The sequence below is a fragment of the Cinclus cinclus genome, chromosome 14 (genome assembly GCF_963662255.1).
Source record: "Cinclus cinclus chromosome 14, bCinCin1.1, whole genome shotgun sequence".
Taxonomy (NCBI): Eukaryota; Metazoa; Chordata; class Aves; order Passeriformes; family Cinclidae; genus Cinclus; species Cinclus cinclus.
The window spans coordinates 17,321,348-17,336,348 of record NC_085059.1 but is presented as its reverse complement, the minus strand read 5'-3'; the positions used below and the strand labels follow the sequence as shown (position 1 = coordinate 17,336,348).

The 15,001-nt window shown below is 38.0% G+C and overlaps 1 protein-coding gene across 13 annotated transcripts in view; it reads left to right on the top strand.

The window, feature by feature from the left end:
- Positions 1–15,001, top strand: part of EBF1 (EBF transcription factor 1) — a 263,620-nt gene that overhangs the window by 239,553 nt on the left and 9,066 nt on the right. For all 13 annotated transcript variants that reach the window (XM_062502531.1, XM_062502536.1, XM_062502533.1 and 10 more), the window contains one exon: positions 14,647–14,712. In XM_062502531.1, coding sequence (XP_062358515.1) covers positions 14,647–14,712 — 66 coding nt within the window. The remainder of the gene's footprint in view (positions 1–14,646; positions 14,713–15,001) is intronic.

Genomic DNA, 15,001 nt, shown 5'->3' with positions numbered 1-15,001 from the left:
AATATTTATGCTCAGGATGATTATTTTGAAATGTTCCAACTATCTCCTGTAAGTAGGAAAAAAAAAAAAATTTAAAAAAACCCAAAACAAAAAGACAAGTTTTAAAAAGTAGTTTCTCCTTCCCAATGCTCCAACAGGCAAATTCCAGTTGAGAATGCCCTCCCACAGTAAGGAGAATGGGAGCACCTGGAAATGAGGGTCTTTGGGCTGCTAGACTGACAGCTGATGTGCCTAAAGTAGAAATGCAATATATAGTTTCTGGAGAAAAGAGAGGGAGCTGATGTTGGCAGCTGAGCTATGGAGCCAGCTTAAGCCAGAATCCTGTTCCCTTCTTGTCCCGAGCAGGTCAGGGAAGGCAGCCAGTGGAGGGATATTGCAAGGAGAGGTGCATATCTCTACAGACACCCCCACACCCACGAGCACCAGGAGAAGAGACAAGAGATGGTGGGATTAGCACCCAAAGCTTGGAGTGAGATCAAGTACCAGGAGTGTGCTGGGCAGTGTAGTCTTTCAATTCTAATACAGACAGGAGGCAGATCAGAGGAAACAAGAGATCTCTGGAGATAAGAGAAAAGGAGCACTGTGATGCTAAGGTTGAGAAATGGTGTCATTGTCCTGCAGGAGCAGTGTGCAGAGAGCCTGTGTGGAGCTGGGAACAGCCCTGCACGTGTGTGTGCCCCATTTCCATCTCGAGTTTGCACATGTGCACGCAAATGCACTCGTGTTGTTGGTTCCTGTGCACATAAACTGCACTGGAGATCACTGAAGGGTTCAGATCACAACAACATGTTGAGTCTATTAAGGTTCATTCATGTAACTACCCTGCAATCCTTAAAATAAATCCCTGGCAGACACATTGCAATTCTGCAATTTTGTTAAAACTCTACAGCTAGAGCTGTAAAACAGCTTCAGCTGTGAGCTAGATTTGAAACACATCCATCCTAAATGATTTAATAACAACGATTCCTCTTTATATGCAATTTCCTAGATTTTATTTGCCATTTTCACCACTCCTACAACTCATCACTTGTATTTAGATTAAGCAGAAGATTGTTCACTCTGTGTTTGAGAAGCAAGTCTTTGCATCAACCCCCTCTGTGATCTGACGTCCTCTCCCTCCCAGTCTGTTCCCTCAGTGCTCTCTAGGAGACCCCTTATCCCTCCTGAAAGGGACGTTTACTTCTGGTTTCTCTTCATGTAGATGAAAGTGGAGCTTCTCTCTCTAGTGCACAGGGGCCTCCCTGCTGAGCTGAGAGCACAGGTAACCAGAATCCTCCTTCCCTTCAGCTCCTTTTCTCTGGTCAGTCATTAAACCCCCCCAAGACGTAGCCCACCTCCTCGTTTAGGACACTAATAGATGACACGTGGTTATTAGGAATCACAGGCTGGTAAGAGCAGTTGTCTTTTTCCATAGGAAATCTCACAGATCTGCCCTTTATCTATTGTGACATGGGTATTGTTTATATTGCAAATAAAGGTTGTCTCTAAACGTGGGTGGTTGGCCCAGGCTTGGTAGCAGAGGTTAAAATAGCAATGAAGACCATGCAGCTCAGGTTCGCTGCTTCAGACAGACTCAATGGAAATTCCAGAAAGGATTGTCATCTACTAACCCAACATATACTGTATTTTAACCTAGGTTGGCAATTTTCAGCTAAGAAAACACCTATTCTTTTTTCCACATCCAGTGTAACAAGAGAATCATTAGAATACTTTTATACTAAGTGTGGGCAGGAAGGGGGGGGGTATATAAAGGGGGGTATATATATTAGAGTTCATCTGTACAGCAAGGAGGTCGTGGGATGTGCTTGGAGGGCTCTACATTCTACTGCAAAATTGACAGGAATGTGAGACCACAGTTAAGGTTGGTATTGAACCCTCAACAGCTGGGGTTTTGAAGTTTCCTAACAATTTGAGTGCCTAATTAAGTGGTTGAGGAGCTTGTTTAGGGTGTCTGATGTTTTGTTTGTCCTATAGAAAATATTCAATGAGAGAGCATCAAAGCTTCTGAGATGGCGAGATACCTGTGAAAGTGTCACCCTTATGGGGTGGTGGATGTCAGAGGGGTGTCTGGGAATATTCAGAGTCTGAAAGGAGAGAGAGCAAAGGGACAGAGGCACAGCTCGCTGAGGGGCAGAGCCAGCACACAGGGCTGGCAAGGAGCCCTTTTCCTTCCTGAAGGTCAGCAGTGTGCACACACATTTCACTGAGCTTTCTTTATAACTGGGTCAGCATTTACTCAGCAAATGATTAGAGCAGATGGTGTAATTTAGAATCTATGACAAAACTTTTAATAGATCAGGGCTAACATGATGACAAGGAGCTCTGCGCCATTCTCCGCTCCTGCTCTCTGCTTTGCCTTGGGGTAAAAATCATCCTGGGACTGGATTTTCTAGTCTGCACATTCCATCTGAGCAACTCCAACCACTTGTTTGAGCATCCTGTAGGAGGGATCCCCACATTTCTCTGTTCCTGTATCCTCATCCTTCTCGGTTTTAAATATAACAATTAACTGAGGGTGACAGGAAGATACCAAACAGGTAAACAGTCCTTTCGAGGAGCAGGTTTTGAAGGAAAAAGCCACAGTTTGAAGAAAGTAACAAAGGCTGCATTTGTGTATTTTGCTCCATGGAGCTGAAAATATCTAGTAAATTGATCCCGTGGGAGTAATAAATACACATTACTTTATCTTGTACTTCATGTCCTATACCCCTGAGCCTTGATAGAACAACACCACTTAATAGACTTAAAAAAAGAGTAATTACAGTCATTGGTTGTGTGATATTTCAGCCCTTCCAGCCCTGCCTGACCTTCTAATTTAGCTCACCGTGTCTAACTAATGCATTTATATTCATCTTTTATGAAGCATGTGTAGTACAAAATTGACTTTGCAGCCTTTAGCAAGCTGTCTTACCAGGTTTGGGATCTGGTTAGTACAGTGTACTGTATAGCATATGTACATTTACAGCAGAATTTTGCATGCACACGGTTCTGATCATCTATTACTTTTTATCCTTTTGAAAATATTTTTTTTTTCCATTTCATCTTCCCCTCCCCTTTTCTAAAGCTTTTATTCATTGAGGCATTATTTACAGCTAAACATGCAGGCAGGAAGATGCAAGCATTTTAAAAATGATTACCACTAATGTTTCTACTTGTCAGAAGTGCTTAAATTTTCCTGCACTTTGTCTAAAAACTTAGCACTTTTACCTTTTAAGAATTACAAATTTCTAAGATCTTACCAAGCTGATTTACAAACACAGCTGACAGTTTATGATGAATGATGTTGCAAAATGTGCAATATGTTTCTCTGTCATTTCTATGCATGTATATATTAAGAACAGGGTTAAGAAGAGAGAGAACCCCCCTCTGAAAGAAGCCCTTGAGTTAGAGAGCGCACACACAAATCTCTCTCCTGTGTTTCCTCATAACTTCCCGCTCACTTCACTCATCCAGTGGAGCACAATTGTTCTCTGTGCATTTTCTCCCACCATATGGTATCCTCATTACCATACACTAAGGGTCCATATGGGGAACTTGTGAAGTGAACTGTATTCATTTTAACTGCCAGATGAGCAGCCTTTTGCTTTGCAAGCTTAGCTTAAGTCATCTGCTGTCTTTATGTTGTTATGGCAACACAGCACCAATAAAAAATTCTAATCTACTGTAAGTGTCTGGGATCACAGTATTTTAAATGCTCCCCATAACTGTCCTCCAAGTAAGGAGCTTGTTCTCTCCGTGGGACAAAGGGTTATTGTCAACTCCAGCAGGTGGCAGTAAAGAAATTGTTTCTTTTTTCCTTCAACCTTTCTTAAAAATATCTATTTTTCCTTTTCGCCCATATCCGCTCACCTCAGAAAGTCATAGAATTACACAACATGGTCAGGCCTTTACATACAGAGGATTTCTGATGCTCAGATAGGAATTGTAGGTGATACTTTTAAGTTACAGCTCAAATATTAAAGTGATCAAAGAATGAAACTGTGGAGGCAGCTCATGCACTTTATTGACAGAGATCCAGGCTCAAGTATCTCTTCACCAGGACTCTGATGCCTCCATAGCCACACAGCTATGTTCAGTTTTGGAGCTGTTTTCTAGCTTCTAGCTACATTTCCAGACTCCTGGATCAAGCACAAAGCTAATTAAGAATATCTTATATTGATGGAAATAGGCAGCAGCATCCTTAAACATAAATCATCCTCACCTCCGCAGGCCACATGATATGTTGCATCTCTGACTCCCTGTCTGCATTGAAAGTGAACGTTTGTAGTCTCAGTTCATCAGTTCACATTAGCCTCATGCTGAATATTTAAACACAGAACAATTTGAACACACCATGAAGAGAGACAGTGACTGCACTTTCACTTGGAACAGCAAGAGCTCATCTAATAATAATTTAGTAAATCAGCCATTTAGTGGCTCAGTTGTACACTGTATTGTGCCAAATAATATTCAGTTCAACTGTATGCTGGTGAAATGGAAATTCAGACTCCAGTCATGTGGCACTTTTTTGTTCAAGGGGGAGATGAAATGGAAAACCACCCTCCCAACAGACTGTTTGAATGTAGTGTTTTATAAAAAATATAGTTGAGTGGCAATATAAACAGGATTTGGTTGTATGGGGTACAATCTGTTCTAGTTAGGTTTTTATTTTTGTGGTTTCTCCTGTGCAGATTATTTGATAATTCAGGATTTGCATTTACGTCTTCAGTTTATTTTATATATGAATAAAAAGAGAGCAGATCTGTGTGGTTACAGCCTGGTAACAATCCCTTAAGGCCCTGTCTTCTGGGAAGCCTGGTGAGCCCTTTATTGCCTTATTTTGAGCCCTGGCTCACAGAGAACCCCCTGCCCCAAGGAGCAATGGGGAAACACAGCTGCTGCCATGGGTGCTGCTTCATAGCATGAAAGCAATATCAGATTGATTCCTTTTCCCTTTTTAGGGCTGTCAAGATTTGTAGGGAGTGGTTATACCTCAGACTGACTGGTATACTGGAATAAAAAAGGGTTTTGGGTACCCATCCTTGCTTCCTGTGTGCTCACTGTACCTTTTCTGGCCTGTATCAGTGTCTCAGATAAAAGATATTACCTCACCCTAAAAAACTTGCCTTGGTTGTAACCACAGCCCACTGTAACTTCACAAACAGCTGCACTTCAAGGCTGTCTCCAATGAAGATGGGGGAGAGAGCATGCTTTCCTAGAAAGTGTGTTGTGAAGTTTAATTTGCTCCCATTAAAGTGGCTCTTTGAGATCTCTGAATGCAGGGCATTGCAGAAGTGTGAATTAATGTCTATAATCTCACCTAGAGTTCCCATTTCTGGCCTAGGTTTAGGTGCGACATGGTGGTTTACGTGGTGATGTAAAATATGATTGCTGTGTATTTCTCACAGCACAGCCCAGTTGAGTAGCAGAAAAAGCATCCTCCAAACCATCACGATGCCATTTAGCAGAGAGTGCTGGAAGCAATAGGATGCCTCTTGTCGTAATTCTTCTAAGAAATACAGAGCCTCACAATCTATGCCCAGCTGCTGACGCTAGAAAACTCAAGCATTTTGGTAAAATGAATCAAGCAGTAATGTTTCTTTTATGAGATCCCCTCCCAGGAAGGGAAGGTTTGGCACCATTTGGAGATCAGGCTCAGTGATCCATCATAGCAAAGGCAGCTGTCCTGGAGTGTCTCTCAGGTCACCCGATCGAACCGGTGGCTCTTACAACTGTATTATTGCTTATGGAACAGTAATTGAGGCACCATGGTTAAAAATTACCTGGTCTAATAGGCAGTGAACAATTTGCACTCAATACAATTATAAGCCAAATCATTCATTTCATAACACTTGGACTAATTTATTTGTTGACCTTTTAATATCCATAGCTCTTCAGTAGTATTAACTGCAACTTGGACAAAATCTCTTGTTCATTTTACATTCATTGATTTTTTTTTTTTTTCCATTGAGGCAATAACAGTTGTTTGAGTACAACCTTTTCTTTCTGCTGTAAAAGTCAATCATGTAACTTATGGTGATATAACTCAACTGGACTGGAATGTCCTCTAAGTACAATAGCACAATCTCAACCTACTTGTGCAGACACGGAAATGCATTTTGGATTTATTTTAAAGAATATTTTGGAATACATTTGTGACTACAGATAACAAATGATGCATTTGCTGAGAGGAGAATGAAAGAAAGACACAGAAGTATTTTTAAAGCAGAGCCACATGTATTTCACATTTTTTGTTGCTGTATTTTGGGCAGTCCAAGATACAGAAATTGAAGTTTGTTGATTTTGTTCTTTAGTATGTCTTCACTAATAATGCTGGATTCATCATTTCATCTGCTCATAGCATCTTGAAGACCAAACATTTGACAGAATAGAGGTGCCTAATTTTTCCAAATGTGATCTTCACATAAATAAAATGTGTTTAAAAGTATTTTTCAATAAACAGGAAATAAATAGTACTCATAATTTAATAATTTGGATTTTCTTTCATTATTCAGCTATAAACTGGCGTGAGTGCTGAGGTACTGTTGATCAAAAAAGCTACAGAAATATTGATGCATTTTGAAAAATCAGTATTTTGAAGCAATTCTATAAAATATATTTGTGTAGTGACAATGGTAATACTTTTCCCTCGACACTGAAAAAGGAGCCCTACATCATGTAAAATGCTGTGCCTGCTTTTGCTTTCTGGATCTGTACACAGAAATAGATTTTTACCTCTATGAAATGATGGATAAATCTCTTAAATTCGTAGTTATTCAACATTTATACTTGCTTTGCATAATTTCATCTGAAATATAGGACTGTAAATTAAAAACAATAATACAAGAAACAAAATAACTTTTGTTTCTGACAAGGAAGTTGAAGATTTTTTTAGAATATCTGATAGGAGCCACTTTGTTGAAGTTGTCTTTCTGAGCCAAATCTCTCTGTACAATAAAGTACTGTGATTCTTTTGAACATATAAAATGTGGTTGTTACACATTTGGTATTTTATGCTTCCCTAGAAATGACCACTTGTATCTGCACCTAATCTATGGTCTGTGTTTTCATTTCAATGGGGTCTGAAGTGGTCCTTGGCTGTAATGAGAATGCCCCTTTCAAGAGATTCCTTTTAATTATGCTGATGATAAAATGGAAGTGAGAGTAGTCATTTGTAGGGGTTATGACTGAGCAGTGCTTTAGCTGTCATACTAAAACCCACCAACATTATTCCAGTTTCTATTTCAACATTTTTATGCATCCACTCTCCACAGAACAAAGTGGAATATTATTGTAGGTCAGAATTTCAATATGTCTTATTTTTCAGTTTCCTTCTGCTATTAAAAGTAACCTGAACTCTCAATTTCTAATTGCTCATGCTTCCCACCTGAAGCATCCAGTCCAGGAAAGTTTCACAGATCTTAATGATAGGCTGGGGTTTTTTGTTTGATTTGGCTTAGTTTGTTGGGGTTTTTTTCTCCTTCATTAAAGGAAAGCATGGGTGATTATTTAATTTAATATGCTTGAACACTTGTGGGGTTTTTTTGATAGAAAAGAGCTAATTTGGCATATTTCGATATTTAGGTATTTATATGCATAAACACATAAAATGAACTGTGAAAATAAAATGGACAAAACACATATATAAATTAACACTTTAATTGCTGTACAGCTCCTCTGATTTACCTCAGCAGGATTTTTTTACCATTAATTACCAAGCATATTTCTCTATAGATTTAATTGCAGCCAAGTGAATTAAGCCACCCAATACAGTCTAGTTTGACCTAATGTGAGATCAGTTTAAAAGTGTTAGGACTTGACCTGTATTTGGAAATTTTTTGTATATACATATCACAGAAAATAGATACCAGCATGTCCATTTGCCAAGGAAAGTTTTTCACTCTTACAGAAACATAATTTTATACCTGCATTGTGCCATACACAAAATCACAAGCCACAGGCAATCTTTTTAATCCCCAATATTCTAGGGAATTTTTTTAATGGACACAATAATATGATCCATAGAATAAAGCTTCTAAACCAGCCTATGCAGCGTCTTCAAATGACAGTGTCAGAATTCAGTGTCTCTGTTAATTTTCCCAGATTCTTTGAAAGTTTATATAAGTCCAGACCCTTCAAATCATTCAAAACCTTCTTCCATAAGAGAATGTTGACAACTTCCAAAAAATATATGGGTACAAAATAGTCAGGAGAAGATTTTGAACAATAACTCTCTTTTTCCCCCCTTTTTATTCTTCCTATAATGGATTGTTAATACCAGCAAGAGGAAGAACTATCAGAAAATCTTACATATACAAAACAAAAAACAAAAAGCCCCCAAACCTAAAAACTCCTTAATCTCATGACATCACTGTTGTCCCTAAAGTCCTAAAAGGAGATGATTTAAGTTTCAGCAGAGTGATTTTAGTTCTGCTTATCTGCTCTCCTATACCCACTCTTCTCCCTTTCCTTATACACCCAACATTAGCAGACAAGTCCAGAGCTTTTAGCAACAAAACCCTCCAAATGACTTGCCAGGTGCTTCAGTTGATGATAATATGGTGGGAGCATCCAGACTCTCAAATGACAGTTTATTCAAAGAGTTACTCCAAACCAACAATATTAATGGTGGTTTATTCCATGCCACCCTGTATCTAGATGAAGAACACATATGTGTTAGCTACTAATTCTGTTGTTGTTATGTGCCCATCATTTATGGAAATGGAACCACCAGCATGAGTGATGTGGATTCAAAAAGGAGGCTGATATTTTTTTTAGTGTTTAACTACACCATATTTCCAGGAGGTTAATAGGTGTAAGATGGGAGACTTGCAAGGGCAGACTTTCAGGTGATCATCATAATTTTGTTCTTTCTTTTGTCAGCAGGATTTGCAAAGAAGCCTGTTTGGATAGGGTGTGTTTCTCCTGTATGCATTTATCTGCTTTGTGGTTAAGAGGAGTTTTAATCATCAATTCTCAATGTTTATGGCTAAATGCCTGCTCCCATTTGCACTTCAGTGTTTGTTCTTTCTGCTGCCTCATAGAGCCTTCCTATATTTTATTTATAAGGCTGGCTCATTGTGGAGCAGGTGGTAAGGTTATGCATGACTGTTTTTAGTGCTGTACATTTAGGTTATGATTTTCAGATTGGGTGGAGGCTGATGAGACAACAGTGGCTTGGAAAGACCAAGGTTCTAGCTCCCAATGTACACCTATTTTCTGGGAAGTTGCCATTGAAATTCAGTGCACTTCCATGCTGTAGGCAGTGGTAAGCTGAAGAATTTTTTTGCCCCTCAAGTGAGATGTTTGCTTTCTCTCCCACTTGGCATTCTTGTCTTTGTGGTATCTATATGGCACTCACTTCTTTGGTATGATTCAGTCATAATATATGGAAACCATTCAGTTGTTTGTTGGAAAAGTTTTCAGCTTGGTGTGAGTACAAGTATCTTTTTAGAGAAATGGCCCTGTTATTTTATGCTTCCCATTAGGCTGGCACAGTTCCCTCAGCCTTACGGTAAACAGAGGATCTTTACATTTTGAATGGCTTTTATGAGTCTTTATAAAGCTATAATTACAGAAAATGATACAATAATGCAGTGCTCACTGTTGATGTGGAGGGATGGGAGGTTCTGGACAGGCTGAAGCTGTTGCGTACCAAGCTCAATGTCTGGCATTTTAGATCTTTGGAATTCTTGTAAATGTCTCTCTTGGTTTTGCCTTTACATTTGAAAGAGGTGTCCACAATTTTATCTTTTAAAATATAATGCATACACAAATTTCAAGTGTATGTTTAAAACTTACTCCTAACCCATGTCCTTAACTATCACAATTATTGTTTCACCAACTGAAAGCCCAAAGGGAAAGTTTGAGCACAGATTACTGTGATTTTGACTAGAAATTTCAGAATGTGACCTTTCCAAGGTGAAGAAGTGAACTGGAGTCTGATGTTGAGCATTTTGAGTCTGCAGAGGAGATTTTTTTCTTGCAAGTAGCCATGAGAGTAGGAAGTTAGAAAGCAGAGGCAGGAGGTCAGACATGAGAGTCAAGGAAGTATGAATGACATCATCATCCCTAAGTACCCTCTCAGAAGATGAATGAGCTCTCTCTTGTATTACAATGCTAAAGAGCATTAGAAGGTGATATGATATCCAGACAACACATAAGATAAATGCCTCAGAGGATGCTGGAACAGCTTCTCCCCCACGCCCTCCATGAGTTCATAAATCCTTTGGTGGTCTCAATAATACAATATGTGGCTGCTGAGTGTTATATATTGTGGTCAGCTTCTTCTTGACAAAATTCATTTTGGTTTAACGAGTACCTTGAACATTATCTAATTTAGTTACTTAAACTGAACAACTCAGTGCAACTCTAGATACCCTTTATCTCACCAGACTCACAGCCCTTTTGGGATATAGAGTGGGTCTTTTTTCACAAGATTCTGAATAAAAAATAAGCAGATGTTACGAGAAGAAATAGCCAGTCTTTTTTAAAGCTAACAAAAAAATGTGTTTGTCATGATAAATCTTGACACAAAGTGTTTTCATCATGATAAAACTTGAAATGCAAGTTTCATGTTCTTAATGAAATCCTTCTGAAACCAATGCATGCCTCCAACAAAACATGCAGAGGTGCTGTAGTGTTCGAGGTACAGTCCATCAGAAGTGGATTCAGTTTGAATTTCAGTCTTTGTGCTTTGAAAGTACAGTTATTCCAGTACAATTTATAATATTTTTTTCTACAGTAGTTTTGGGATATGCAAAGTTGCAATAGACTTTATTACTTTTGGGTATGTAGACACTCCTTATTATCTTCAGGAGGAAAATTTGATCAAAATATTTAATTTTGAGCCTGTTTCAAAAATTAAAAAAAGTAAAAATCCCTCAGTAGAAAATGAGCTTTAGTTTGGAATAAAAACAGACCACAGATTTTTGCTGTGCAGCTTCATGGAGTGCAGAGTTCTGACGTATCATATTTAGTTACTAAAGTAATATTTCCTTTTCTCAATATTTGCTTATCTGTGATTTTTAGAGAAATAAAATTATTCTCATTTGAAACAAAATGCAAAAAAGGACGACCCTCACTTAGGTCTAGCTAAATGCTGCTAAGTCCTTTTTTCTAAACCAAAAGCTGTCAGACTTTTAGCATTAATAGAAAAGTGGGTCTTCCTTGACAAATGCCTCCATAAATTAGATATTAGCTTTAGTCAAACTCTGTCTCTCTCAGGAAATATTTCCACTTGCATATTCAATTGGAAGGACCTTGCGTGATGCCCGCTTACTGCTATGAAAATCTAGGCTTTGGAGATGAAGGCAAAGAAAAATTTCTGTGAACGAAAGAATATCTGGAATAACAGACCTTGAGCTTATGCCGAGATTTCTTTTTTATAGAATGTGTGTTTCACTCACTTTTTGCTCTGTCTGCTGCTCTGTCCTCCCCTCTGTCTGTTTATCTGTTACCATCACAGAGGTAACGTGCAGTATCAATTGGATTTTAAAAGACATAGATCTCTTATACTAGCTGTCCTTTTTTATAATACCTTTTACAAATTTAATCAATGCATTTTAATATACAATATAGTTTAAGTGCAATATCCGATAAATATTCAAGCTTCATCTTAAACATGCTCTAGCCTTTAAATTGTTAAAACTGCAGTGCCCTTTCAATCTACTTACATAATGTCATAAAATATACATTTCAAGGTAAATGAAGTCAGCTACTTCAATTTAGTCCCTCAAACTGGTAGTAAATGAGAGGTTAACACTATGGTGCCAAACCCATTATTGAGTAAATTTAGCACCTTGGACAGCTCTGTAAAATCTTTATTGCTTTCCTGACCTGCTCGTCATGTTCTGTCTATGTGTTCAGTGGCTCTCAGCTCTGATTGAAAGGCAATATATTAGATCCCGAACACAAACATGCTCGGGGGCTGCTTCACTGTGAGCGTAATGACACGGAGGTGAGAACAATTTTCTGGTCACCGCAATCCAAGCACCTTGCAAGGTCTGCTGCTCTAACTCATAGAGGACTTCGGGGGCTCCTTTGTATGTGGAGCAGCTCCTATTGTAATTTAGGCAGAGCTGCAAAAGGTTTAAGATGCATTCAGAAAACAAGAAGTTAATAACTTGAGCCTGTCTATAGCATCACTTTATTGTGTAGTTTTAAAGCTGGTTTGTGTCTCTTAGAAGTACCATCAGCTCTGGAATAGAAGCTACCACTATTTGACACAGGAGGGGTTTTCTGTAACATCTATTTTGTATGATCTGAAAATGTCGTAAACAAGAAGTGCTTTTCTTGTGTGAAAATATTGTTAGAGAAAGTATGAAACTCAAATTTATAGACTCTGAAAATGTTGGAAAAAAATCCAACCATTGACTAGCTAAGAAAATTGAATGGTACTTGTCAAGAATGTTTCAATAAACCATCATGACAATTAGTTTTATTTACATGCAATATGATATGGCATCAAAAAACTTCCACTGTTTAAGAACTGAAATATATTTGATATGAGGGAGAGCAGCAGTAAGACTCTATGTAATTACCTCATTTTTAACACGGTTTTCAATCTCTTTTTAGATGCACTCCAAGGTTTTTAGCTCAGCATTATATAAATAACTATGATTAGTCAGGTAGAGCAGAAATGACTATTTAAACTTTCTTTTTTTTAGTAATTTGGCATAATGACAGCTTAGGTTAACAATATACCGAAGCAGTTTGTGGGCTCTGTATCACATTCTAATTTTCCATCAGTGAAATATATACTGCAAACAATTTCTACTGAAGTGAAATAAATCCTGGTTTGCAAAGTCAAACACCTGTGCAGTAATTTTCCATCTAAAATAATGGACTACAAAAGAGAACATTTTTTCAGTAATGTCTCTGTTCTTCTCTAGTTTGTATCTTCAGTGTGAGGCAAAAAGGGCACCTCAGTTTAGTGATGAACGAGGATTGTTTGTACCTGGATGCTGTTTGTGTCTGTCTGTCCGTGATTATACTGCTCACTGCTCTGGTCATAAAAACAAAAAACACCACCCCAAATCAACAATTGCATCAGAAAATCAACGCCAATCTTAAAAATCAAGCAAACAAACAAAACTCACCAACAGAAAAAGGCTGTAGCAACTTAACTCCTCAGAATCTGTTTCAAATGTAGTGGTTTAAAAATCCATCAATTATGTATTACATCTCACTTCATATGTGGAAATCTAAATGTGTGTTCTGAGACAGGGGTGTGTGCAGCAGAAGGCGAGCCTAAATGTTTACTGGGAGAACAAAAATCCTCCATCTCATTTTTGAATTTAGGACATTATATATGTCATAAGTAGTTACTGCAGTATGACAACTATTTTATCTTATATTATAGAGAATTTAAAATTGAAAAAAATGCTAATATGCATCTAAAAGCTTGTCATTTGAAGAGTTGTTCAAGGATTTTTGAAGAGGTTATGGTGACAGCAAAATGAACGCAATTATATCTCTATTTTCTGATCAGAGTCTACAGTATATGAAAATTGAGCATTACTGTTTCTTTTTGGTATAAAATATGGCTATTGTGTAAAATATTTTAAGTTTAAAAGTTTAACTTTGTAGAAAACTGTAAAATGCTTAGAACTGGTACTATTTTTGTAAGCTACTTGCAGAAATATGCCATGGTGAATAGCGTCATGTTAGAATACGAGAGCAGTACTTAGGGGCTGGGAACTACAAAAATGCATTGTTTTACTCAAAGGATGCTCTTGACCAATTTTGATTGGGCATTTGGGAATCTGCTTTGAAAGATGCCATGAAATAAGAAGGAAAAAAATCTTCTGGGTTAATTCTACAATGCATTTTTGTATTTTCTATCAGGATTATCATCAGGATGCTGTAAAATATAAGAACACAGGAAATGGTATTGCTACTTGAATACTGGTAGAAAATACCCTAAGAAATATTAAATGAAAAAGAGCAAATACGAAAATTAAGGGGAGAAAAAAATTGTGCAAAATGGTGAACTGAATCTCAGACTGTTTAAAGTCTGCTGTAGATGCAGGGAATTTTTCCAGGAAACACTGCATGGTCCTGGGCCGTTCTCTCACACACTGCTTGTGTTTTCCTCTTGGGCATCATTCCGTGCATGTGGATCCTGCCCTGACCCCTTGGACCAGGACACAAACTGGAGAAGCCAAAGGGTGACATTACCAGTAGCACAAGACTGATTGGGTATCTTCTGAATGTGGCCTGCTGGGTAAGGTCACAATTCCTGCAGCATGCAATTAAGGATAAAATAAACACATTGAAGGGATTCATAACATTCTCTGAATGACATTGATTGCAGTAATCTAGTAAATGACCTCGGGATTGTATTCTGCAATAAACCCATGAGTGGTTTATAGTGCAGATGGTAGAGACAATTGAGTGATGTATTTTATTTTGCAGCACCAATGATTCTCACCTTTTGACTTGATTAAGCGTGTGTGTGAATAGGATGAACCAGTGATTTAACACCATTCAGTGGTTGCTGAGAGTTGTTACAATTAAGGTTTACCTGGCGAGAGGAAAAAAAGAAGAAAAAAACACTACAAAACATCATGTACCTAATAGAAGAGAATAAAAGATTCTGATATTTGTTTTCCCCACAAGGAGTTTATTGAACTCAGCAGAATGCTTCTGTTTTTATATTGACAGGAAGTAATACTTAAGAGGGCTGCTGATTTAGTAGAAGCACTCTATGGTATGCCACATAATAACCAGGTAAATGCATTCTACTTCAGCAATTCTATATCATGGCTATTTCTTAGATGTATAGATAGATCAGGGGCTAAAGGGATATGATGCTACCATGGGAGGCAAGAATAAATGTAGGGGGCGATGCCATAGCTGGAGTGGGGTTTAGTTTGCTTGTTTTCTTTTTGAAAGGGTATGAATTTAGTGTTTGTAAAATCACTATGGAGGCATCTGCCCACTTTCACCAGATCCTATATAACATGAATGATGTTGTACATTATGTCTTGCCACCAGCAAATTTTCCCTCTTTGCCTAA